This window comes from Canis lupus, chromosome 33 (genome assembly GCF_048164855.1).
Source record: "Canis lupus baileyi chromosome 33, mCanLup2.hap1, whole genome shotgun sequence".
NCBI lineage: Eukaryota > Metazoa > Chordata > Mammalia > Carnivora > Canidae > Canis > Canis lupus.
The window spans coordinates 11,389,337-11,415,793 of record NC_132870.1 but is presented as its reverse complement, the minus strand read 5'-3'; the positions used below and the strand labels follow the sequence as shown (position 1 = coordinate 11,415,793).

The following is a 26,457-nucleotide window of genomic DNA, read 5'->3' as shown; positions in this document are numbered from 1 at the left end:
CAATGATCCAGTTTCTAAATAAGATCACATTCAGAGATATGGAAGTTAGTACTTGGATTTAAGTGTGGGAGGAGGGTGGACTCAACTAGCTCATAACAGTAGTATTTCTTTATTACTCTTTGAATGGCCGCAGAATCAAAAGATTGTCAGATTGCATCTGAAGTGAGCATCTACAGGGTTGTTAGGGGACACATAGGTGATGGGACATAGTTTAAATATTGCTTTTTTAGGTATAAAAATGTATTAATTCCTTTTCCTTGATTTTATATAAGGAATAAACCATGAAGGAATTGCTCTGAGACTTTTATTTTTTAAAATATTTTACTTATTTATTTGAGAGTGAGAGTGAGAGAGATTACAGAGGGTGAGGGAGAAGCAGACTCCCCGCTGAGCAGAGAGCCCAATGTGGGGCTTGATAACAGGACCCTGAGATTATGACCTGAGCTGGAGGCAAATGTTTAACTGACTGAGCCCCCCAGCTACCCTTCTCTGAGACTTTTGTATCAATGTATGAGATGTTATTTTAAGGACGTTATTCATTATATATTTTTCTGTTCTAATGGCTCTTTCCTCCTTCCTACCATCAATTTTTGGAACATTTTCAAACCTTGAGAAAAGTTGAAAGGATAATACATTTAGCCATATTAGTTTCTTTCCCTTTGTGTAGTGTGTTTATGTGTGTGTGTGTGTGTTTTCTGAATCATCAGAAAGTAAATTACAAAAACCATGGCATTGTCACTCCCAAATATTTCATTGTACATTTCTGAAGAATAAGGACTTCATTTCATAAATACGATTCCATGATCACAACTAAGAAAATTAACAATTCCACAATATCATCTAATATACTATGTATATTCAAATTACCATAATTGTCCCCAAAATGTGTTTATACTCTTGTTTCTTTTTCAATCCAGGTGTCAATCAAAGTTCATGTTTTGCCCTTGGTTATGCCTCTTTAGAGTTGTAATCTAGAATAGTATAACACACCTTTTTTCTAGGATTGAAAGATTTAGGAAATAAAAATACAGAATGCTTAGTTCATTTGAATGTTGGATAAACCATGAATCATCCTTTCAAATAATATATACCTAGCTTATACAAAAGATGTTTTTTTTTAAAGATTTCATTTATTTATTCATGAGAGACACACAGAGAAAGAAGCAGAGACATAGGCAGAGGGAGAAGCAGGCTCCATGCAGGGAACCCGATGTGGGACTCGACCCCAGATCCGGAGATCATGCCTTCAGCCAAAGGCAGATGCTCAACCACTGAGCCACCCAGTGTCCCTGAAAAGATGATTTTGTTGTTCATCAGACATTCAAATTGAAAGGAGTATCTGGTATTTCATCTGGAAACTTTACTCTTTGGAAAATTTAGGCCAGTCAGATCATTGAGTAACTCAATTTCTGGGCTTGTTTGTTTTCCTATGATTTGATTCTGTGAAGCATCTTTTTACAAAAATGTTTCATAGGTGATGCTGTGTGCTTCTTATTGCCTGACTTTAGGAAGCACACATCCAGCTGGCCGTCCCATTTATGAAGCTAAGTTTGATTACCAGATGAAGATGGTGACCACCAAAACTCTCCAGTTAGAAGCATCTTCTTCCTTGGAAATACTAATTTGTGAGGTGATCTTCTGGGACGAGATGAATATCTTCTCGCCAATAATCTTTTGTGCAATTATTATAACATTCATTAGTGATCATTTCCTGAGTCAATATTACACTGTGGGTTGTAAACTGATTTTCTAGTTTTCTCATTCCTTCTACATTTACTATTAGCTGACTTTCATCTGTAAAGAAGACATTTCCTTCTTTTATGCTCTCTCTTATAGTATCACTATGTACTAATGAAACTAAAAAGAAAATTCAATTTGTTATAATTCATTATTGCCATTATTCTTTTTATTCTCAAATTACTCCTTTTTTGGCCAAAGGAAATCCCCTTCAAGTCTGGTTTTTGTTCCCTTGGTTATGACCCCAGTTGGTCTTTGAGGGCTTTTTTTGCAGTCTATCATTAAAGAGATTTCCCAGGCTCATTTTTTACTCATTTTGCCCAAGAAACAAGAATCAGCTTTTTTCCCCAAAGGGCCTATGCCCCCTATCAGTTTACTGCTGTCCTGCTTTGTAAGACTGGAATTGGACCCTGTGAATACATTCTTTTGCCAGCTGGCACAATGGCAAGCTTTGTCAGTAGATGGCACTGGAGGGACACTGCAGGAAAGGAGCTTCTCCTGCTGGCTTGTGTCCTATCTTTTTGCTCCTCCTGTGGAGCAGATGCCAGGGCTGTGCAAGGACACCCAGTGTCACTCACTGTCCGGCTAGTTTTTCGAGCACCTTGGCCCGCAGTGTTTTGCTCTGCAGGAGTGGCCCGTGGTTTTCTGCTTGCCAGCCTCAGTCTCCTGGTACTCCACTGGGAAGTGTCCTGTTTGCCAATTTCAGCCCCCTAGCTACAGATCAGCTATGGCCCAGGAGAACACAGCAAACTTCTCCATCATCCCCTGGGCTATAAAGACAGTCTCTCTAATGAGGTGTGTATCTTAGTTTTGGGGAGAGGGTCCCTCTTTCAGAATTTTCCCTTATTTGGGTATTCTTAGCCCTGTGGTGTTAAGGTTCTCTTTTATTTCATCTAGTTAATGCTTTATGTTAAATTTTCCTTGTTCAAATTGCTGATGTGGGGATCCCTGGGTGGCGCAGCGGTTTGGCGCCTGCCTTTGGCCCAGGGCATGATCCTGGAGACCCGGGATCGAATCCCACGTCGGGCTCCCGGCATGGAGCCTGCTTCTCCCTCTGCCTGTGTCTCTGCCTCTTTCTCTCTCTCTCTCTCTCTCTATGTCTATCATAAATAAATAAAAATAAATAAAAAACAAACCCCCCCCCCCACAAATTGCTGATGTGCTCTCATTTTCTAATTGAACTTGAACTGGTAAAGTACAGAGAATAGTCTTTGAATGGTGACACCATTCAAAGATGCAATTTCTGAATTAACTTGGTATGTCCTTGGATTTGAGCACAGTGTTGAGAAGCTTGCCAGTAGGAAATGGGATGCTTGTATTCTATGGGAGGCAGGGGCAACACAATTGATAAAGCTATTACCTTGAATCTGATGAAGTGGCAAGTATAATGGGAGCCCATTAGTGCTGTACCTCACTAATGATGATTTAAAGGATGGTGGTGTCTTCCTGCACCCCGATGTTTCTAGCAGCAATGTCCACAATAGCCAAACTGTGGAAGGAGCCTCGGTGTCCATCAAAGATGAATGGATAAAGAAGATGTGGTTTATGTATACAATGGAATATTACTCAGCCATTAGAAACAACAAATACCCACCACTTGCTTCAACGTGGATGGAACTGGAGGGTATTATGCTGAGTGAAGTAAGTCAATCAATCGGAGAAGGACAAACATTATATGGTCTCATTCATTTGGGGAATATAAAAAATAGTGAAAGGGAATAAAGGGGAAAGGAGGAAAAATGAGTGGGAAATATCAGAAAGGGAGACAACATGAGATACTCCTAACTCTGGGAAACGAACTAGGGGGGTGGTGGAAGGGGAGGTGGGCGGGGGGTAGGGGTGACTGGGTGACGGGCACTGAGGGGGGCACTTGATGGGATGAGCACTGGGTGTTATTCCATATGTTGGCAAATTGGACACCAATAAAAAATAAATTTATATAAAAAAAATAAAGGATGGTGGTGTCTTAACTTGTTTGAGCTACTGTAACAAAAATACCAAAAAGCCCTGGTGCCTTATAAACAATAGACATTTACTTCTCATGGTTCTGGAGGCTGGGTAATTCAAGATCAAGGCATGAATAGAGTTGGTGTCTGGTAAGGGCATGCTTCCTGGTTCATAGATAGCCATTTTCTTATGGTACCCTCCTGTGGTGGCAGGGGTCAGGGAGCTCTCGGGGGTCTCTTTTATAAGGACACTGATGCCATTCATGAGGACTCCACTCTCATGACCTAGTCTCAATACCCTTCCCTCCCCTCAACTCTCAATACCCTCATGTTGGGGATTAGGTTTCAGCATGTGAATTTTGGAGGAACACGAACATTTAGTTTATAACAAGTGCTATGGGATTGAGTCTTCTCACAGATAGAAAAGCTTTCCCCACACTCAAGTTATAAAGTAACTCCCTCATGTATCGGTTTAATGCTTTTATAGTTTCCTTTTAAATTCACATCTCTAGTCTGTTTGGAGATTATTCTGATGGACGGTGTGAGATACGGATCCAATTTTATCTTTTTCCAGATGAATATCCAGTCACTCAACACCATTTATTTAAAAGTCCATCTTTTCCCAAGTGATCTTGGATACCATCTAGTAATTTCCGTATGCACTTGGGTCTATTTTTGGATTTTCTATTCCCTTCCTACTCTATTTGTTTGCCAGGACCACAGTGTTTTTATTAGAGCGGCTCTATAGTCTTATTTAATACTTGTTAGGGCTAGTGCTCTCTTACTGCTTTTATTTTTCAGAATTTTCCTTCCATTATTGTATGTTTGTTTATTTATGTTTAAGATTTTATTTATTTATTCATGAGAGACACACAGAGAGAGGCAGACACACAGGCAGAGGGAGAAGCAGGCTCCATGCAGGGAGCCCGACGCGGAACTCGATCCTGGGACTTCAGGATCAGGCCCTGGGCTGAAGGTGGCGCTAAACCGCTGAGCCCCCCGGGCTGCCCCAGTATGTTTATTTTTTTTATATGCACTTTGGAATTAGCTTGCATAACTCTAGGAAAAAGTTTACCTTTTTAAAAGTTAGAATCACATTTGTATATTTCTTGGGGAGCATTGTCATCTTTATGGTGTTGAGTTGTCCTATGAGCAAATGATGTCTTTTGATTTCTTCAAGTCTTTCTTGGCTTACAGAAGTGTTTCTCACTTACTGAAGTTTTTCTAATACAGCTTTGGCACATTTCCCTAAGTATTTTATCCTTTTATGGTTTCTATATTAAATGACATTATATCTTTTACATGGTCACTGTTTGCATTTTTGTATGTATGTGTAAGGTAAATTTTATATTATGGTACCTTACAGAAATTATGATCTTTAGTACTGATTCTCTGTTTTCTAGATGTAGTATTACATGATCTACATAGAGATATAATTTCTTTCTCAAATCTTGGGCATCTAAATGCTTATGATTATCAGCTTTTCTCTCCAATACTTTGCTACAAAGTAGTGGGGCAGAGGACATACCTGCTTTGTCCTTGATCTAAATGAGAATTATTTCTCCATTAAGTAGGATGCTGGTTTTTTAGTTGAGGTATATGATATTTCATCATGTTAAGAAAGTATCTCTTAATTTTTATTTGATTTTTATGAAATTAAGAATGGGTTTGTCAAAAGCTGTGCTACATTTTACTATGTGTTCGCAATGATTTATTTTTTCCCCCTTCTTCTATCATGATTTATTGTTGGGAGAAAATACTTTACCTCTACACTGATTTTGGGTTTGACCATATGACTTGCTTTAAAGATTGATTGATTGATTGATTGAAGAGAGAGTGTGCAGGAGCACACAAGCAGAGGTAGCTGCAGAGGGTGAGGGAGAAGCAGGTTCCCTGCTGAGAAGGGAGTATGTGACTTGCTTTGAACAATGGAATTTGATGAACAGTAGTAGTGTGTCAAGTTCAGAGTCTGAAGCATCATGTATATTTCTGGTCACCCTTCTTATGTTTCTGCCTTTGCCATCAGAAAGACATGTCCTGGGTTGTTGCTGATCCCAAATGAAGAAGCATATGGAGCAGAACTGAATCCATCCTGCAGCCTGAAGCATACACACCCCTGCCAACCCACAGATTGGTGAGTGAGAAAAAGAAAAATATTTGATGTTGTAAGCCACTGAGATATCAAGGGTGTTTGTTACTCACTATTTCCATCCTAGTAATAGCTCACTAACACAAAGTCCTTTTTGTCATCTGTACATATAATCATATAACATCTTTCTCCTTAGATCTAACTACATGATAAACTATAGGGATGAATTTACTAATACTGAAGCTTCATTGCTTGGGAATAACCCCCCTTGATTATAATGCACTATTTAAACTTGATTTTATTTTTTTAAAAAGATTTTATTTATTTATTCATGAGAAACACAGAGAGGAGAGAGAGAGAGGCAGAAATACAGGCAGAAGGAGAAGCAGGCTCCATGCAGGGAGCCTGATGTGGGACTCAATCCTGGGTCTCCAGGATCACACCCTGGGCTGAAGGCGGCGCTAAACCGCTGAGCCACCCGGGCTGCCTTAAACTTGATTTTAGATATAGAATCTCTATTTGCTGACATTGTATTTAGGATTGTCCCATTGCTAGTCATGAGTGAACTGCTTTATAGTTTTCTTCTGTGTGTGTGTTGGTAATCTTACCAGGTCTGGGTATCAGAATTATACTTGTTTCATAAAGATCATTTGAGAATTTTTCTTCTGTGCTAAAATTTAAATGTTATTGGGCATATCTGGTCTTTGAAATTTTGATAGAAATCCCCTGTAAAATCATTTGGATCTGGTTTTTATAGTTAGTTCCTTGATAACCTTTTCTCTTTCCTCTATGGAAATCTGTCTACTTATGCTTTCCACATATAGCAAGGTTAATTTTGATAAGTTGTGTTCTCTTAGAAAATAATCCAACTTATCTAGAATTTCCATTTTATTTGTATTTAGTTGTGTAAAGTAGTCTTTTCCAATATTTAAAAACTTACTAGTTTCATTGGTTATCTCCTTGCTTGCATCATTTGTTTTTTCTATGTTTCTTCCTTTAGTAAGTTAGAGTTAATGGTTTATCTATTTTGTTGTTTTTACAAAAAACCAGCATTTTGATTAGTTTCTACTATTTTTTTGTTCACTATCTCATTACTTTTGCTTTTAAATTTATTATTTTCTTCCTTCTGGTTTCTTTTGCTTAACTTTGTTGTTCCTTTCTTTTTTTTTTTTTAAGATTTTATTTATTTATTCATGAAAGACACACAGAGAGAGACACAGGCAGAGGGAGAAGCAAGCTCCATGCAAGGAGCCCGATGTGGGACTAGATCCAGGGTCTCCAGGATCACACCTCAGGCTGCAGGCGGCGCTAACCCGCTGCACCACCAGGGCTGCCCTCCTTTCATTTTTTAATATGTTTGTTGCTGCAAAAATTTAAGGCTGTGGCTTTAGTGTGATCACTGATTTAACCATATTCTGTTAATTTTGTGTTTTCATTATGATTTGTCTTTAGAAATTCTGCTCCTTAATTTTTCTCCCTTTGTCCTAAAAGTTTTTTGATAGAGAATTTTAAGATTTCCAAATGGAATTTCTAGTTTTAGAAAGAGCAGAGGAGCAAGACATGGAAGTAAAGATACTTGTTCCACTTCAGGCTTTCAGAACTTCTAGTTTTAAATGAAATTTAAAAATCTCGGTTATTACCTGGAACTGCATTTAAAAATTTATTACAATACAAGGGGACTGTTTATTATCTATGAGTGATCAAAATAGCTATGGAAAAAAAAATCACTATGGAACCTATAGGTTTTCATCCAAGGGCAAGAAAGCAATAAATTTACTGAGCAAATTAATGGTGAGTGATGAGAAACAATAAAATTGATTTGTGATTGCAGCTAGGCTTTCATTAGCTTTTATATCAGCTTTGTGAGAATTAGAAAAAAGGTGTTCCACTGGGTGAAAGAGTCCTGCATACTTGGAGGATTTCTGGCTGAGTATCAACTTAAACTTGAATTAAGGAATTCTAAAGTTCCTTAATTAGGAACTTTAGCTCAGCCAGAACCGATATGGTTGATCCAGCAGACCCTGTATTGCTCTCTTCTAAGTTTAGCAGGTACATTAAAGTAGTTACACTTATTAACTGCTGGGCAACTGTGGGAACTCAAATAAGAAAAGCAGCTGATTGCTCTCACCACAAAAAAGAAATGATGCTTATGTGATAGGATCGAGAAGGTGACAATATAGAGGTGTTAAACTAATGCTATGGTGATCATTTTGCAGCATATGAATGTATCAGATCATCATGTGGTATGCCATAAACTCACACAATGTTATATGTCATTTATATCTCAATAAAGCTCCAGAAAAAAAACAAAAGCAGCCAATACCACCAAACTCATTATGTTTGAGATATAAGATTTATTCACACACACACACAAATAATCACAACCAAATATACACTAATTTAAAAAAACAAGATTATAGTGACATAAAGTTAATTTTATGTTTTCTTTTATAAGTGTGTAAAAGTATTCTATGCTTCTACATAAATTTCTATTCATAAAAGAATAGCAAATATTAAAATGCAGTGATAGCTTGCATTTCTTATATGGAAAGAACACAGACCAAACCCTGAAGCTTTTAGTTTACAATGGTGTTACCATTAAGCCACACACTAAACTAATGATCAAAAATAGTATCTATTTCCAGATCCATATACATATACATTCACCAACTAAGCTGAGAAATAAGCATTTTGTATTCTCTCCATCCTGCTATAATTTTTGTTTGTTTGTTTTGCTAAAAGCAGAGTAATAAATTGCATTTTCTCCTGTTAATTGATCTCAGAAGATGCACTATCTAATTCATGAGAAACGTGAAATTTCAGGTGTTTATCTTCTTCCTCACTCTTGGAGTCTACAATTAACTCCTTCTCATGGCTTTGACTTAATTGGCTGACAAGTTCACTGCTGACTTCAGAATTTTCCTGGCTACCAATCTCATGGGAATGCATATTGCTCTCATCACTTGCTCTCAGCTTATACTCTTGGGAGTGCTTGCGGTCCTTGGTTTCCATACTGTGGTCATCAAGCTGACTTGTTTCCTGACTGTCTTTTGCATGGCTGTCCCTGTCAGAGGTGCCTCTCACTGTCCGGGAAAGAAGGACGGCATTGAAGTCATCTTCCATACTCGCACTTTTCACAAGTGATGTGAAGTCCTCCTCTGTAGAATCAGGATACTGAATGACGGAACAAATGAAAGAAGAATTAAACAAATAGCCAGGGATGGGAACATTGTAATTCTGCTTTCTAACTTTTAGCCAATTTATACTGGAAATGGTCTAAATTTGACTGAACCAAAAAACAGGACAAGCACATTACTTTATATTTTACCAGGGTTTTCACATATTCATCTCCTTTAGTTTAATAGGTATATCAGTTATGCATATGATAAAGACTATAAGTAGATCTCATTATCTCTGTTTTAAATAAAGAGAAAGAGAATTGAAAGTTAAAAAATAAATGAATAGTAAATGTCAAGTCTATGTGTCAAATCCAGATCCTTAGACCATAGATGCAGTGTAATTTGCAACTCTACAATTCATTGTAAATATTTAACTTCAAAACATGACTGTTATATTGTGAAAATAATTGCTGTTTTCCAAAGTTTTTTCTTTCATCTAAAAAAATAAATAGAATAAATGCTTTACAGCCAGGATTTGGAAAAAGAGCATTATGGCTGAGAGATGAAATTAGAGAAAAATTGCATGGACTTAAAATAGCCAAGTTGAAAAAAGTTTTTGTGTTCAGTAGTCATAAATTAGGAGTTGCCTAGGTGGCTCAATTGGTTGAGCACTGGACTCTTGATTTTGACTCAAGTCATGAGCTCAGGGGTGTAAGATTGAGCCCTGCACTGGGCTCTGTGCTCAACGTGGAGTCTGCATGTCCCTCTTCCTCCCCCTCTAGCACTCCCCTACCAACTTTTCTCTCTAAAATAAATAAATAAGTAAGTAAATAAATAAATAAATAAATAAAATATTAAAAAATAGTCATAAACAAATAATATCTACTGAATGAATGAATGTGAATATGCACACTCTGGTTTCCTAGAATTGGGCTCTAATCATAAACATCTGATGTATCTGTTTACCTGAACTTCGTATTTGTGGGACTTCTTAGATTTGGACCTCAGTCCATAAGCCACACTATCACCTCGGCCATCATATGAGCCTCTTGTGGGGACAGCTGGAGTGAATAATTGGGTTGCTGGAATGTCAGTGGGAAAATCAGTGACCAGTTCATCGGATTCATCAGACTCGTTGGAGTCGTCATCTAAGTCATTCGAGTCAACGGAGTCCTGGCTATCCACATCGTCTCCATCATCTTCATCTACATCGTCATGGCTTTCATTGGACTTACTTGAGAAGGTCTAAAAATCATGGCCAGAAAAATTGGGGTAAGGGTTTTTATTTTCTCTTAGTCTTTTCAGTACATTAGTCTTTCAGACTAATTTGGTTTTAGAATCTTTGCATTCACAGCAATGTATTCAGTGGCTTCTAGGAGCAAAGCAATTTCCTTTTTAATACCAAGATAAATGGAATCATAATTTGAGGTATTTTTCTTGCTTCTCCATAAATAATTATTTTCAAGCCATATATGGGAGTATAATATTTCTATCAATAACATTCCATTTCCTTGTTCATATTAGACATTATTCAATTTACCAATTCAGTGATGAAATAAATAGATACATAATTGTGAGATTACTTTTGAGTTGAAATGAAAATTCTCAGAAGATTGGAGCATCCATATATTAATGCATGCATCAAAACTTAAGACTACCCCCTTATTGGTATGGAGAAGCAAAAGGTGAATCCGTTATGCTTGTGTTTAAGCTGCAACTCAAATCTGTCCCCCAAATTAACCACTTACTGTCTATTAAACTTCTGACTAGCAATATATTGGGTTATTTTTTTTAATATATTGGGTTATTTATCTAACTTTCCTAATTAGAATTCTTAGCATATTCAAAAGATCTTAAGGAAAACAAATTTAACTAACCTCTTTGTTTAGCAAATATAACAATAGTCCAAGAAAAAGAATAGTTATTACATAAACCATAATGTTAGGAACAAAGATGCTCCTAGAGACAAAATCTTGGCTTTCGTAGGCATTATTAGATGTTTATCAGATATTAGATGAGACATTTACAAAATATCTTAAATAAAATGTTAAGAGGCTTAGTATTTCAAATAACAGACATTAGTAAACATTTCCTGCCACACTAAGCTTATCTGAAGAAACCTGGTATTTCTGACATTTAGTAAATACATGTTCTCTTTATGAGCAAGTTTTAGACTGGCAATTTACTGCAAAATCTACCAATAGAATATTATCAGAATTGAGCCCAGGCAATATCATTAGGAGAAAGAGTGGCTTCTTTCATCTCTCCAAGGCATGGTTGGCTTCTGATTCAAGATGAGAACTTACTTTTTGTTTGAAGTCATCAGTTTCCTCAGTCAGCACAGCATTCTGAAGAAGAAGAGATACATATCAGTTTACATAAAACATGTCTCATATTTTATTTTTTATTTTTTAATTTATTTATGATAGTCACACAGAGAGAGAGAGAGAGAGGCAGAGACACAGGCAGAGGGAGAAGCAGGCTCCATGCACCGGGAGCCCGATGTGGGATTCGATCCCGGGTCTCCAGGATCGCGCCCTGGGCCAAAGGCAGGCGCCAAACCGCTGCGCCACCCAGGGATCCCCATGTCTCATATTTTAATTTAAAAGCTAGCCTTTTCTATCCAAAACAGGTCTTATTTTTCAGCCTCATAAATGAGTGGCTTAAAGTGTGAAAAAAGCCAACATAACCAGATCAATTGCTGTCCTAAGCTCACATTTACCAACAGGCAGGAAGGATCCATTTAACTGGCCTCAATGGCCTGCATGATGGCTACTTTTTGTTGTTCTCTAATTGTGAGAAATTTAATTCTTAAAATCAGTTAAAATTAAAAATACCTGTAGTGCTAGGAAAGTCTGCTTCTGAGATGGGTCAGGCTTTAGCCATGTAGCTACAGCACCTGGGTATTTGTTGTAAAGCTACAAAAAATGTTGCATATTTGTCATTATTAAAAAAAGAAACATAAGGATCTCTAAATGATAAGCTGAAAAAGCAACTATACTTCACTGATCTTGATGGATAGGCATAATATGCCTGTATACGGTCAACCAGAGCCTTAGATACCTCTTTTATCATTTATTTTTTTCTTGTAGATTCATTTAATATACTTACTTGGCACTTAAGCCAGGCATCCTTTCAAAGTAATTTACAAATATTTATTCATTTAATCCTCTTAACCTCTTGTGAGATAAGTATCATTATTATTCCCATTTTACAGATCAGAAGAAACTCAGCTACAATGAAGTTAAGTGGTAGTAAGTGGCAGAGCCAGGGTTCAAATCCAAGGAACCTGGCTCTCTGTACCAATTCATTCTGTCCATACTGAGTATTGTGCATTCCTATTTTATGCTTGCTAGCTGAAATTTCCCCTCGAATAAAACATATCTAAAGCAGAGATCCCCTTAGTTAGTGGTGATCTTCATTGTTTCCATTCTATGGAATAAGGGGAAACTCTAAAGCTTTGCTGTCTGATCCTGTACCCATCAGCCATATAACATGTGGTTATTTAATTTAATTAAAATTAAATTTAAAAAATCAGTTCCTTAGTTGTACTAGCTACATTTTGAGTGTTCAATAGCCACAGTGGCTAGCAGCTCTGAGTGGACAGTGCAGAAATATAACATTAATATCACTGCACTGAAGTTCTATTGCTCCAAGATGCCAGAGACATGAATGGAATGGTCTTTCCTTTAGCCAAATCATTATTGGGAAAATGATTATTCTAGTGCAGAGGAATGGAAATTGCCCTGAATAAGTGTCATCTGATGGGCTGTATCACCCAGAGCCAATCCCTTCACATTCCTGTCATTTGAGAATGAGAGCCCTGGCGGTTCCACAGGGTCCCTTTCACAGCCAGCCACCGAGAGGGGGAGGAGCAGAGAGGCAACCAGTCAGTAGTACTTGGGGTTTCCCCAGGGCTGGCTCCAACCAGAACAGCTTTATATTGGGCTTCTCTGAAAGCTTTTGCTGAAAGAAGGGGTTCCTTGCCTAAAAAAAGATGTGAAGCTACTTGTCTGGATGAGTTCCAAGTTTCTCTCCTTTTGTTTTCTTTAAAAAAATATAAAGATTATATGTAAATATGTCATAATTTATATATATTAAATATATATATATTTCCACTGCTACTTGTAATATGGTCTCAGAGAGAAGGCACTTATAAGTTAAATTTATGATTTAAAACAAGGTAATATGAAGACAATATAGATGAACAAAACAGATTAAAACCCCCTAATAGTCATAATACAGATAACCAATTCATCTTCAGAGGTATCTCTTTGTAACTTTCCCATATTTCTTACTAGCTCTAGATTTCTAGGATTCTGGAAGGTTGATCTCTTCACTTCTCTCCTAAATATAATTTAATAATTTATACTGTCATAGCTTTATGGGCCATATTTATTCTATGTAAAAGGCATAAATTCTTGCCTCAGATAGTGTGACCTCTATTTTTTTTGGAAATGTTAATTTTTCTGGCTTATTAATGTGCTTCCGTATTTGTTTTCTCAAATCAATTAGAAGACAGACATGCCTATACACACCTACTTGCACACCTAGACACTTGCAGCAAAACATCTCCTAATGTCTTCATTAAGCAATCTACTTTCAGTGACCCCAGAGAACACTACACAGGCCTTTATTCTGTTCATCTGGGATTGAACTCTGTGTATCTTTTAGCCTAAGCTCCTCAGGACAATGCCCATTTGTTGTTTGGCTGGCACAATTTTACCTATTTTGGAGGAGCATGTACATCTATGGTGCTGGTCAAAGAGTTATAATAAAGGGTTTTATTTGGTCTTATGCTTGGTTAGAAAATTGTTATCTAAAGTCAGCTGACAAGCATAATAGATCCAAACAGCATAAAAACCTTTCTTTTTTAATGGGTTTCTTAGCAAATATCTTAGTAGATATTATGAATATTGTGGCCATACAAACTATCCAGTATGTGAGACAAATTTTAAACTTAAAAAAGCGGAGGATCCCTGGGTGGCTCAGTGGTTTAGTGCCTGCCTTTGGCCCAGGGTGTGATCTTGGAGACCCGGGATCGAGTCCCATGTCAGGCTCCCTGCATGGAGCCTGTTTCTCCCTCTGCCTGTGTCTCTGCCTCTCTCTCTCTCTGTGCCTCTCATGAATAAATAAATAAAATCTTAAAAAAAATAAACTTAAAAAAGCATGGATGGAATTTTCTATGTCTAGTACAGTATGTTGACTCATGGAAAGAAAAATTCACTTGACTTCCTAGAATTCATTTTATATAAATGACAATGGCCTAGAGCATTATTTTATTATATAAAAGAACTAGTTTGGTGTTAAGAGCATATATTTACTAAAAACTACACAGATCTTCCTCAATTTCCAATGGGGTTATGTCCTAATAAACCCATTGCAAGTTGAAAATATGGTGGGTCAAAAATGCATTTAGTACACCTAACCTACTGGGCATCATAGCACAGCTTAGCCTACCTTAAACATGCTCAGAATGTATACATTAGTTTGCGTTGGGCAAAAGCATCTAACACAAAGCCTATTTTATAACAAATCATCGAATATCTCATTTAATTTATTGAATACTGTACTGAAAGTGAAAAATGGAATGGTTGTATGCATACAGAATAGTTGGAAGCATATTGGTGTTTACTCTTGTGATCCCGTGGCTTGGCTGGATGCTGCAACTCACTGTCACTGCCCAGTATTACAAGAGAATATTGTACCATACATCACCAGGCCCGGAAAAGTTCAAAATTCAAAATTTGAAGTATGATTTCTACTAGCATATGGCTTTCCTACCATCGTAAAGTTGAAAAACTGTAAATGGAAGCACTATAAGTTGGGGACCATCTGTAAGTGTACTTAGCAGGCCTAGATTGAAAGCAGCAGTCAGTAAATACTTATCAATCAACAGCAAGACTATGAAGATAAGTAAAATGGCAACAAATATGTTTGTAGTACCTCTTGTACAGCTGCATATAATTTAATTACATGATAAACCGAAAAGATGCTTACCTGCTTTTCCTCAGAGCTCCCAGAATCAGCGTGCTTAATCTTTGAAATAGAAAAAATGAACAAAGAACAATGTGAATGTGTTCCTAGCACAGGGGAGCACACAATTCATTTATTTTGAGAAATTTCCTTTAAGATGCAGCTGTACTCACCGGAATGGCGTAGGCAATGCCTAAGAGGCAAAAGCAAATCACTGCAATCCTCATGGTGAGTTTTCCTGCAAAATATTTTATAAGGAATATTCGGTTTCTTTGTAGGGTAAAACAGTCATACTTCTTTATGCTACCACATCACAAAATCATTACTAATAAAATATATTTTCTGTAGAATACTTTCTGCCTTTTGGAGAAAACTCTTGTTTCAAACACTATGCTCTTTTGAGTTAATATTTGTAATGCCACCTCTTTATCTCTCACTATTAGGCAAGGGAGAGCGGAATCTCCCAAGTCTATATTCAACTTTAAAATTTAGAATTCCAGGAATTATATCATTACTCCCTGATAGCTCCAGCTATCTCAACCTAAAAACAGATCATTAGTAATTTAACTAAAATAATAAGCTAGTGTTGGAATCTTTATTTCTCAGAGAAGAAAAACACAAAGGGGAAGAAAGAAAATAGAACTATAGAAAGAAACTTGCTTTCTCCATCTTTCCAGCGTGCATTTTAAGTGTGATTTATAACTGAAATTATTAAGAAGGTACCACTTAGATAAAATGAGGCTGTCTCAAAACTCAGTTATTTAAGAAAGGCATTCTAGAAATTTGAAACAGAAACCAAAACATAGAAAATAGTCAACAGCTTTTCTATTCATGATAATAAGTCTAAATAGTGTCATACAGTTATTTTGGTGAAAAATCTAACAGCTAAATACAGAAGTAAATTATTCAGAAGGTTTTTCTTTTCTCTTGAAAATAGGTTGGATACATTAAATCATTAAAACATAGCATTATTATTAGCTTACATTACCACTAAAGATTTTTATCCCTTTAAATGCTTCCACAGCCATCTACCCATTTAAATTAATGTATATAGTTATTTGAAAGGGGCATAGAATTTTTCATTTTTTTTCCTTCTGATTGGAAGAAATAATTTCAGTTCTTTTGAGGACTCAAAAGTATTTTTGAGTCCTATAAATGACTGGCTTTTAAAATAACCAGTTACCTTTCCTCCAGGAAATCTGTAACGTATCTCCATGCTCATTTAAAAGCCTAGAACAATTCAAGTCTGCTTAACAGCTTTACAGTTCAATTCCTTTCCTCACGACTTGCCCTTGCCCCTGAAATGAAGCTGAATACACGGGGTAGTGAACTGCGGGCTTACCTTGCTCTGTGGCTGGCTGAGAAGAGAGCCCAGTCTTGGACGATGCTGCACTTCTCTCCTTCTCTTGCTGCTGACAACCAGGACCTCCCAGAATTTAAATGCTGCTCCAGACATTCTCCACCAACACAGGGAGGCGGAGAAATGTGTCATGAGGTTTTTTTGCCACTGCCCAACCCACTTGCTCCCACACTTCCCCTTCTGGTTTTTGTGGTTAAAAAACAAAGAAGCAAACACACAAACTATAGTTAAAACATTACTTGTGTACGATATCATTAACTAGCTTTTTCATTTATGGGGTTGGCATTTAGCATGGTGGAAGGGCATCTAGGGGTCCTACAAAAAAGTGGGGAGGAATGACTAGTTCTTTGAAACAGTCTATAATTTCTGAGCTAGAAGAAAAAATATTAATATTAAATTAGTCTTAAATAAAATGGAATAGACTTTTGTTTCTTTCAGGTTAAATAGCAGATTAAGGTCATATATGCAACCAAATTTGCCTCACAGATATACTTGTTTAACAGGTGCGAGGCTATCTCTCCTTCAGGTGTATGAAGAGTTCAGAGAGGCCCCCTCCATCCTTCACTACTCAAGCTTGGTATTGTGATTTCAAGTATATAGCAGCTTGTCATTTAGACAAATGACATTACTAACACTAAATTCCATGTTCATGCCCATGTTCAAGTTGGATTTACGATGACCCTTCAAGGACATGAATTTTTGTTGTGCTGTTTGAATTGTTTGGAGGTGGTGAATCAGATAATTTGCTATACAAAATAGAAGAATGGTAATTTACTGTATATACTGCAGAAGTAAAGTAGTTTCTGACTGGGAGCAGTGTTACTGCTTGAGAAGGCTGCTTCTGGGGCCAGAGTGTGGCTTTGAGTCCTACACTGCCACCATTAGCTGTTTGACCTTGGGCAAGTCACTTAGCCTACCTATATTTGTTTCCTCATCTGTCAAATACACACGCTATTATCTAGCTCATGAGGATTGTGAGAAGTTTGAATGAATTAGTATGTGCAAAACTAACACTTGGCACATATTATATGCATATTTGAAGCACTGTGTGTGTTAACTATTCCTGAAAGTTTTGGAGAAGCAAGTAGTCATCATTTGTAATATCTTTAAGTGGAATAGGTTATTAGAATGAGGTTAGATGTATGATCTTTTTTTTTTTTTTTTAAAGATTTTATTTATTTATTCATGATAGTCACAGAGAGAGAGAGAGGCAGAGAGACACAGGCAGAGGGAGAAGCAGGCTCCATGCACTGGGAGCCCGACGTGGGATTCGATCCCGGGTCTCCAGGATCGCGCCCTGGGCCAAAGGCAGGCGCTAAACCGCTGCGCCACCCAGGGATCCCAGATGTATGATCTTTAAACTGTGTACATCAATAAGGTAGTTTTCATATCACTATAGGAATAGATTGCTCTATGAATCATTTTTTTTCCAGTTTTTCTCCCACGATATATAAAGGTTTTACTTAATAAATAAAATAAAATTAAAAACATTTTTCCATATTAAAAAAAACTTTACTGGGTATTTAAAAGGTATTTAAATAAAAAAATTACAGGTGACTTTGAATATCAGAACAGAAATTAGAGGTAGCATAGCTCTGATTCCATTTTAAATATTTAATATTGTTTTGAGATTACTTAATTTTCATCTACTTTTCTCAGTTGTGAGAAATGAGGGTTGCAACTATTCATTTACCTCACACTTCCATTGTAAGAATTGTGTGCGAAGTGAGATTAAAGATAAATGGTCCTATTTATTATTAGTTCTGTCTAATGTGTCGGCTACTATTTACTGATTGCTGTTCTTAATAAAAATATGAATTACATAATTTCTTGCAATCTTATTAGTATAACTATATTCCAGTTTTGTGGACATTTGGTGGTGGGGTGAGTTTATCTATTTTGGATGCATTCCAAATGAATTGATATTATTGATTTGTGGGCTCTAATCGCACATTTTACAATCCAGGTGCCAGCTAACTTGATGAAACATAAAGCATCAGGTTATAAAGTTTCAGAACATATTTCTTAGTTCTGCTTTTAAAAATTGTTTTTTCCCTTTAAACGTATCACCCACATAAATTTGTCATGTTGTCAATTTAGTAGGGGGAAGTTCACAAATTCTAAAAACAACAAGATTTCCACAGGACTCACTACGGTTTACTCTGTGCCCACAGGAATGATTTAATACAAACTTAGAGTGTTATAGGAATAGATTTCGCTGGAGCCTAGCCACGTCCAGATGAACCAGATGACCTACCACAGGACTCTTCCGGTTCTAGCTCCAAAGTGCCACACGATGGCAGCGTTTCTGAAAGGGATTTCAGACCACAAATCTGGTTTTGTTTTCTCCTTCCGGCAGGATAGGACATTTCGCATATTTAATGACAGAACTGTAAAACAGCTGTGGGGCCTTCCATTTCTCGGAAAGCCAGGTGAGAAAATAGCTCCCAATAATGCTACACAGAACATTCCTGTTCTGCTCTGTCATTGCTTTCAGCAGTCCCAGGTAGACATGCTGTCTCCTTCCCCACTTCCCACACTTGCTCAAAAGGTTACTGATTCCGAGATCTCACTCAGAGAAAAGACTTGTGAATTCACAGGTAAAGAATGTGTCTGGGATGCTTCAGAGATGAAAAGATAGTGATTTGTTAGGGAGGCAGTTCTGCAAAGGATGAAATGGATAGTATGTCATTCTGACTTTTGAAGAGATTCATTCTTCTTGCCTTTTTTTTGTTTTTTTAAGATTTTATTTATTTATTCATGAGAGACACAGAGGGAGAGAGAGAGGCAGAGACACAGGCAGAGGGAGAAGCAGGCTCCATGCAGGGAGCCCAACGCAGGACTCGATTCCGGGACTCCAGGGTCATGCCCTGGGCTGAAGGCAGGTGTTCAACCACTGAGGCACCCAGGGATCCCCTTTTTTCTTCTTGCTTTTTGTTATCAGATATGCTGCTTATTTTTCCCGAAAAAGATTTTTTAACTGTCAGAATTAATGTGTTAAATGATTTAGGTCAGTCTTGATCTTGTTTAGGCTAATGCTTGGTTTTTAGAATCAAAATGCCAAACTGATCAAATTCTTTGCAAATCTCGTATGTGGAAAGAAAAAAGTTTAATTGTTAAACTGGAATGTGAAGAGTGATTTATGATTATAAAATATAGACACTGGGGCAGCCCAGGTGGCTCAGCAGTTTAGTGCCCCCTTCAGCCCAGGGCGCGATCCTGGAGACCTCGGATTGAGTCCCATGTCGGGCTCCCTGCATGGAGCCTGCTTCTCCCTCTGTGTCTCTGCCCCTCTCCCTCTCTGTGTCTCTCGTGAATAAATAAATACAATCTTTAAAAAATATATATAGACACTGTAAGAGGACATATGGGAACATATAAAGAACATTGTATTTTTTTCTTAAACGACATGAAAATGCTCATATAATGGAAAAATTTAAGTGTCCAAATGTCACTGTTTTGTGGAGTTTTTTTAATACTGACTTCCAGTTTATTTGGATATTTCTAACTATCTTCTTAGTAAGTTATAATCAACTATTTAAATTTTTTCAGCTCTGCAAATAATTATTTTTCTCTCTGAATCAACGTTCAAATAAAAATCTGATATCTTCGTAGCATCACTAATCTGCCATAGTGAAGTTAGGAACTGTAGCTAAACAGAAGCCTACTACAATACTCATTTAGCCTAAGGAAGAGGGGCATTACTTATTAAAGGAAAGGAGACAAGGGTGGGAAATAAGAGGGTACTATTTTTAAGGACAGACATGAAATTGGGACATTTCAGAAATTGTGAAAACAAACACCATAAAACTTTTATCCTATTGCTCAATAACTTAAATAATGAAATTCAGCTCCTGAAAAAATGATCTTACTATTGGCAAACATTAGTTTCACTTAAGACAACAGAAAAAAATTCATTTTAGACACATAGAATTGTTATAGAGTAAGTAAATATTCAATAAATTGTTAGTGATTAACCACTCAACTCTCCATCCTTAAGAAATTCTGAGCACATAGTTTGTGCTTATCAGTTCAGTGTACTAGGCTCGAATTCATAGTGTACCATATATTGATACCTAATATCTGCTGGTACTCAAGAATTGCATAGTGTTTTTCTATTAAAGTATTATTACCAACTCTGAGGGCATTCCAATACTCTTTAAGTGATAGATTCTTTAAAGTGGACTTAAATTATTAATTTTTTTTTTCTGAAGAGGACACCATTCTTACCTTCATGGAGCCTCAGGGAGACTTTTATTCATGAAAATCAACTAAGAAATTTGGAACTGTGTAGCCAAGGAGAATAAGAGGGTCCAGTTATGTATTAAATTCAGTGGGACTATGGACAGGGAAAAGCATATGGCAGAGACCCTGTGTCTACACTGGAGTAGGGTGGGTATTTGGAGATTGGGCTCAAACAGGAAGTCTCTCTTTCCGTTCAACATAGTGGAAATCACAGCAGCATAGAAGCCTGTACCTGCAGCAACATGGTGAACAATACAGAAGCTTGTCATCAGACAAGACCCAAAGGCAGCAGGGGTGGGGTGGGGGGTGAGGCATCTGTACAAAGCTGCAGAAATGTACAAATAGAAAGTCTAGAAGTGCAGGCCTGTGTTAGTACAGAAAAGGCATTGTGTCACAATAAACAACCAGTGATCAGCATTCTGCAGAATGTATTCAAGGGGAGAAAAGCATTCTTCAAAACTGGTTTATGAGAATTCTTATTTAAAATCTGATGTTTGAGTAATTTTTCGTAGAAAATCCATTATAGGGTGAATATGAAAAAATGACCATTTTAATATAGTACAGAAGATGAAAATCTGAAGAAAGATGACAAAAACTGGACAACAGAAGAAGCAACTGAATCAGTTACTTTTCTAGCCACACTTGGCTAAGATGTTCTTGCTTTATTCTTCTTGCCAGTTCCTATTAAGGAAGAACTACCTTAATGTCTTTATTTCATGACATAACATTTATGTTTTTAAAAATATAATTTAAAATAATTAGTAATTATTTTACTTTAATAATTTAATGTTTGAATTTTTTAATAAAATGAAAGTCCATGATATGCTCATCTCTTCGTGTATGTGTGAACAAATATTAATGCAGTGAATGAAAAAAATGAACTCTATTGCAAAATGTATAGAATTCTTATGTAAGTTGAGTCATTCTTGATTATTTTCTGATGCTTTTTAAAGTACCAAATTGAATATCTCCTCTAGGTCCTAGTAGAAGTCACTATCAGGCAGAATGGATTAGAATATTAGGCAAGATTCCTGTGTTCAAAGAGGGCTGGCCAGCTGAATGCTATTTTTTACAGAATGTGAGGTCCTCTGAGGTCTGGCATTCTCCTGTCTCTACGGCCATATCTTTCACTGACTCCCTGTTTTATACTGTTCATGCAACAGCACACAGAGCCAACTGGAGCTCCCCAGAGTGCCTAGAATATCCCTCCAGTCCCATCCACACCTGCCTGTGAAACATTTTCATGTGAAATATTTTCTTTCCAGACTTAATTCACATTAAGCATCAAGACGTCCTCTATAAAGCTTTTTTTTTTTTTTTTACCTAAACAGAAGTAGCCACTTCCTCTTTTGTATCCCTAATGCACCCTGCCCATAATCTAGCACACCTATGATACTTTATAGCTGTTACATGCTTGTCTCCTTACACTAACAAGTCAATTCTTCCAGGAGGGACTTGGTCTTAATCATGGATCCACCATTTCCTGTTAGCAGCTTAGTAAATGTTTGAGGAACAACTGAGTTAGGGGCATACCTTTAATAGTACTTAATTCCATGGAAGCTGCATATCACATTCGCGTTTAGCATCCGCTCCAGGGAGCAAGAACAACTAACTGCTGGGTTCTCAGAGTAATTTGAACAGTATCTGCAGTTTGGCTTTGCACAGTTTCAGTTACCCACCAACAACTGCATCTGAAAGCAGATAATCCTTTTTTTGATGAGTAGTCAGAAGGTCAATAGTAGCCTAACTTTATGTTATAATGCTACGTCATTCCCCTCACTTCATCACACAGGCATTTTATCATCTCACATCATCACAAGAAGGGTGAGTACAGTACAAGATACTTGGAGAAACCAATTCACGTAGCTCTCATATCAGTATTTGTTATAATTGTTCTATTTTATTGTTATTGTCATTACTTTCCTATAGTGCCTAATTTCTAAATTAAACCATGTCATAGGTCTGTAAATATAGGAATAAAATAGCATGTCTGTAGGGTTCAGTACTATCTGCAGTTTGAGGCATCCACTGGGGGTCTTGGAATGTATTCCTTCAGATAAAGGAAGGACTGTATACACATTTTAAAAATGCCATTGCAGAATCTGAAGAGCCAGGATCTTTCCCCCTTATCTATAGGGTTCTGGCAAGCCCTTTGGCTTGTCTGGGTCTCATGTTTCTTAATAGAGTTAATCTGGATTATTTTTAAGGGCAACTTTGGCTCTAAAATTCTGTGATTTTAAAATCCATGAGGAGTAAAATTCTGACATTGCAACAGGAAGGGCAAACGAGTTGTAGAAATAGAGTTGGCTTTGAGATTGTAAGAGAAGTTCAGATTAAAAGCCAGAAAGAGAAGATTTTGACACAAAGATTCTCTAATAGACTGGCAGTCAGGTGAGAATTGAAGAGTCTTTGAGACTCTTTAATGTAGTAATGATAGTTTAATGTAAACTATCATGTGTTTTTTTGCTATATTTTAAATCATAGATAAATAATTATTATATTAGTGAAAATATAATTTTTTTAAAGAGGCCAACCACTTTCAACATATAACTCTAATGAGTCAATCTTTAGGGTTCTAAGAGTTTTTTATCCTTACCTCCCCGAATATGAGTTTTCTAGGGGTGTTTTCTTAACGTGGGTCACATGAATTTCTTTTAGATTCTGTTATACCAAGAGTGGGAGATTGAAGAGAAAGTGACTGAAGAGGTTGGCTTGTTTCTTTCCCAGAAAATGTTGCCTGTGGTTTTAGGGGGCAATTTTGTTGCCAAAAAGATGGAGAATATCAAACTTCTCCATAATCTGGAGATGTTTTTAGATTTTTCTTTCCCACACTCACATCCTCTTCATTTCCAAGCATCTGTAGATGTGACTGGTGTAGACAACCTATTAATTTCACTTTGTATGAGATGAAATAATTCAAGAGTTATCGAAAATCAAAGTTTGTCCTCTTTTTACCCATTCATGTGTAACAAATTTCTACTGCTTGATTTTTCCCTAAGAAACAAGTCCTCATAATCATTATATCCTCGGTATTTACCTTTTCTATGGTAAGAAAGAGTGAGCCCAGAACTTCTGCCTTTGCTGTTAAGAGATATTCATAATAATAATAATAATAATAATAATAACGGTAATAATGTTTTCATGGAAAACATATAAATTCTAGATTTTATTTTTTTTTAAATTTTTATTTATTTATGATAGTCACACAGAGAGAGAGAGAGAGGCAGAGACACAGGCAGAGGGAGAAGCAGGCTCCATGCACCGGGAGCCCGACGTGGGACTCGATCCCAGGTCTCCAGGATCAGCCCTGGGCCAAAGGCAGGCGCTAAACCGCTGCACCACCCAGGGATCCCTAAATTCTAGATTTTAAAATATATATTATGTCTAATATTCCTAACAAGTATATGAATGCAGTATTAGGATCTCAATTTTTCAGGTAATTCAATGGAAGCCATTTACTGTGCAGTCACTTCTATATACATGATTTCATTCACTCCTTGCAAAAGCCTTTGAGTGTATATTTACATGGTCAGTAGAGGCCCAGAGAAGGGAGTGACTAGCTCCACCGGCCTAGGTTGGAAATTTTTTTTTCTTTTTTCTTTTTTAAGATTTTATTTATTTATTCATGAGAGACACAGAGAGACAGAGAGGCAGAGACACAGGCAGAGGCAGAAGCAGGCTCCATGCAGGAAGCCTGATATGGGACTCGATCCTGGAACTCCCAGGATCACGCCCTGGGCCACAGCAGACGCTCAACTGCTGAGCCACCCGGCATCCCTGGTTGGAAAAAGTTTCTAAAGGATGCTAGGACACAGTACAGAGGAGGAACTGATTTTTAGAGATTAACTTCTAAGATGTGAATCAAAAGAATAAGCATCTAACTTCAACCAAACTTGGTTGAAAACAGACAAGCATACAATAAAAGCTATAAGTTACAATGATATTGGTGAGAAATTTTGCTGAGAGTGAATAGTTTTGTTTCTCATAGGCTCAAATCTAATAAAATGCAGAGCTTTATATATCCACATGCCACCCAGCTAATGTCATGCTATGATTTTGAGCCACACAGTCAGAGAGTGTTAATACTTCTCTGCTAATCTCATGCTGCTAAGAATCACCAATTCAAAATACACGGATTAGTGATTGTGGGTTAATATAATTAGCTTCATGCTTAAGACATACAATGACGTAAGATATTAGTTGTCTTGATTAGCTAAACTTTGAGTGAATTGCTTGTCATATTGTAACAGTCACCATATACGTAGACAAAGGAACAATTCAAAGGCACAATTTCATAGCCTTATGTCTTGCTACATTTGGATTCATTATAGCACCTACCCAAATAATTGTGATGGGCATTGCTTGCTGCCCACCAAAAATTCATCTTCTAGAGTAGTTCCTAGGAAGTGGCTGCCCAACTGAGACTTTACTTTCCAGCTTCCACTGCATCTGGGCATGGCCATATGACCAGTTCTTGTCAACAGAATATAAACAAATGATGTGTTTTACTTCCAGGCTATAGTGCCTAGGAGGTTCGTTGTACCTCCTCCGTAGTCTTCCTTCTCACCTGTTGGCTGAATGAAGAGGACCGTGGAACATTTTTGGAGGACAAAGACCCACAGAGGAGATAGCTTGAGCTGTCTGCTGTCTAGGAGCCCTGGTATTGAATATTATTTGAACCAGAGATGTCCTCTATGGCTTCAAGTTCCTGATAGCTCTTACAGTTATAGGAGGTGTTACCTTAATTAATGCAACCCCTTACATTACACTACATGTTCAATCTGTAATTTTTGAATGTTATCAATTAGGCTCCAGATTCTAAACTCAGGAGATTGGATTTACATCATGGTGCCATAACTTTATATATATAATTTCTGTATTATAGTTTCTACCTATATAGAGAATTTTGTATTCATTTTTGCTTCCCCATTCCTGAAACCCTAAATTAGTCCATGTGGAATTACTAATATGTTAAAATTGGAGTTGATTGTTTTATACAATATGTGACTCATTTAGCTCCCAAAGGAGATGGTGTATCAGCTCATTTAATTCTGAAATGAGATATTTTAAGTAATTAGGAAAGTAGTTTTCTCTTGGTCCTGTTTTTGTTTTTCCTTACTTTTACCAGAAGAGAATTGGCTTTGGTTTTTGTGGACAGTGTCTAATGCTGGAAATCAGGGAGGCTGACTTTGTCTCAGCTATACATCAAACTCCACTAAATATTGTTAAATTAGCTTGCTTCTGAGAAGAGAGAGGCTAAGCTATCTCCCAATAAGTCATAAACTCATCTTACAACTTCTCATTATTCACACAGCATCATTTACTTTATCTCTTAATTAGGCCACTTGTTATTTGGAGCACCTTTTGCTTTTCACCAGGGGCCAGATGGGGCAAGGTAGAGATGAAGTTAAAATCGACCTACCTAGTTAATATTTGAAAACTTAGAGTCAGGTACTTCTTTTTTCTGAAAGGAATGTATTTATAGATTAATTTTAGTCTTAGGTGACTTTTGCTAGATCAAATATTGAGGATGATAAATTCTAAGGCACTTGAAGAATTTTAAAGCACTCTACCATAGTTTCTAATATGGAGATAACTATAATTAGAGGGAAGGTGGATTATATTACAAACTGTTTATGGTAGGGAGCTGAGTTTTGACCCTGTCCCGTATATTTCACTGGTATTCCCCAACTGTGGTGGTCTTTTGGTCTCCCATAGCTTGGCTGGAGGGTTAGCCAGAGTTCTTAGTGAAGTAAAGAGGTCACGTAGGACATATCAGCAAAGCTGGTACACCCACTCGTCTGGGTTGGGGAGGAAGTGGAGGCTGGGGTCAGGCAAGGGGCCTTTTTCTGCTTTTAGACAGTGGCAAAGCATCTCAGACTAGGGTTTCACTTTATTTTTGTTTATGTGGAGTTGGTTCAGACACAAGTAAAATTGCGGTGTCTTAACCTCTAGTAAGTTTTCAAACATACGTCTTGCTTCATC

General features: G+C 37.1%; 1 protein-coding gene and 1 long non-coding RNA gene across 3 annotated transcripts in view; one reads left to right on the top strand and one right to left on the bottom strand.

Moving 5' to 3' along the window:
* Nucleotides 1–8,106: 8,106 nt before the first annotated feature.
* On the bottom strand, nucleotides 8,107–16,364 carry SPP1 (secreted phosphoprotein 1). 2 transcript variants are annotated; one of them, XM_072810614.1, is made up of 7 exons: nucleotides 16,210–16,364; nucleotides 15,041–15,105; nucleotides 14,892–14,930; nucleotides 11,729–11,809; nucleotides 11,198–11,239; nucleotides 9,858–10,136; nucleotides 8,107–8,946 (listed from the first exon to the last, which is right to left on the bottom strand). In XM_072810614.1, exons 2-7 carry the CDS (start codon nucleotides 15,092–15,094, stop codon nucleotides 8,542–8,544), a joined length of 900 nt encoding a protein of 299 aa, XP_072666715.1. In that variant the 5' UTR covers nucleotides 15,095–15,105; nucleotides 16,210–16,364; the 3' UTR covers nucleotides 8,107–8,541. The 2 variants fall into 2 exon arrangements, with proteins under 2 accessions (XP_072666715.1, XP_072666716.1); XM_072810615.1 differs by lacking the exon at nucleotides 11,729–11,809 and having other exon boundaries at nucleotides 16,210–16,363.
* Nucleotides 9,786–26,457, top strand: part of LOC140623881 (uncharacterized) — a 67,928-nt gene continuing 51,256 nt past the window's right edge. The window contains exon 1 of the long non-coding RNA XR_012023410.1: nucleotides 9,786–10,163. This is a non-coding gene — a long non-coding RNA (uncharacterized lncRNA). The remainder of the gene's footprint in view (nucleotides 10,164–26,457) is intronic.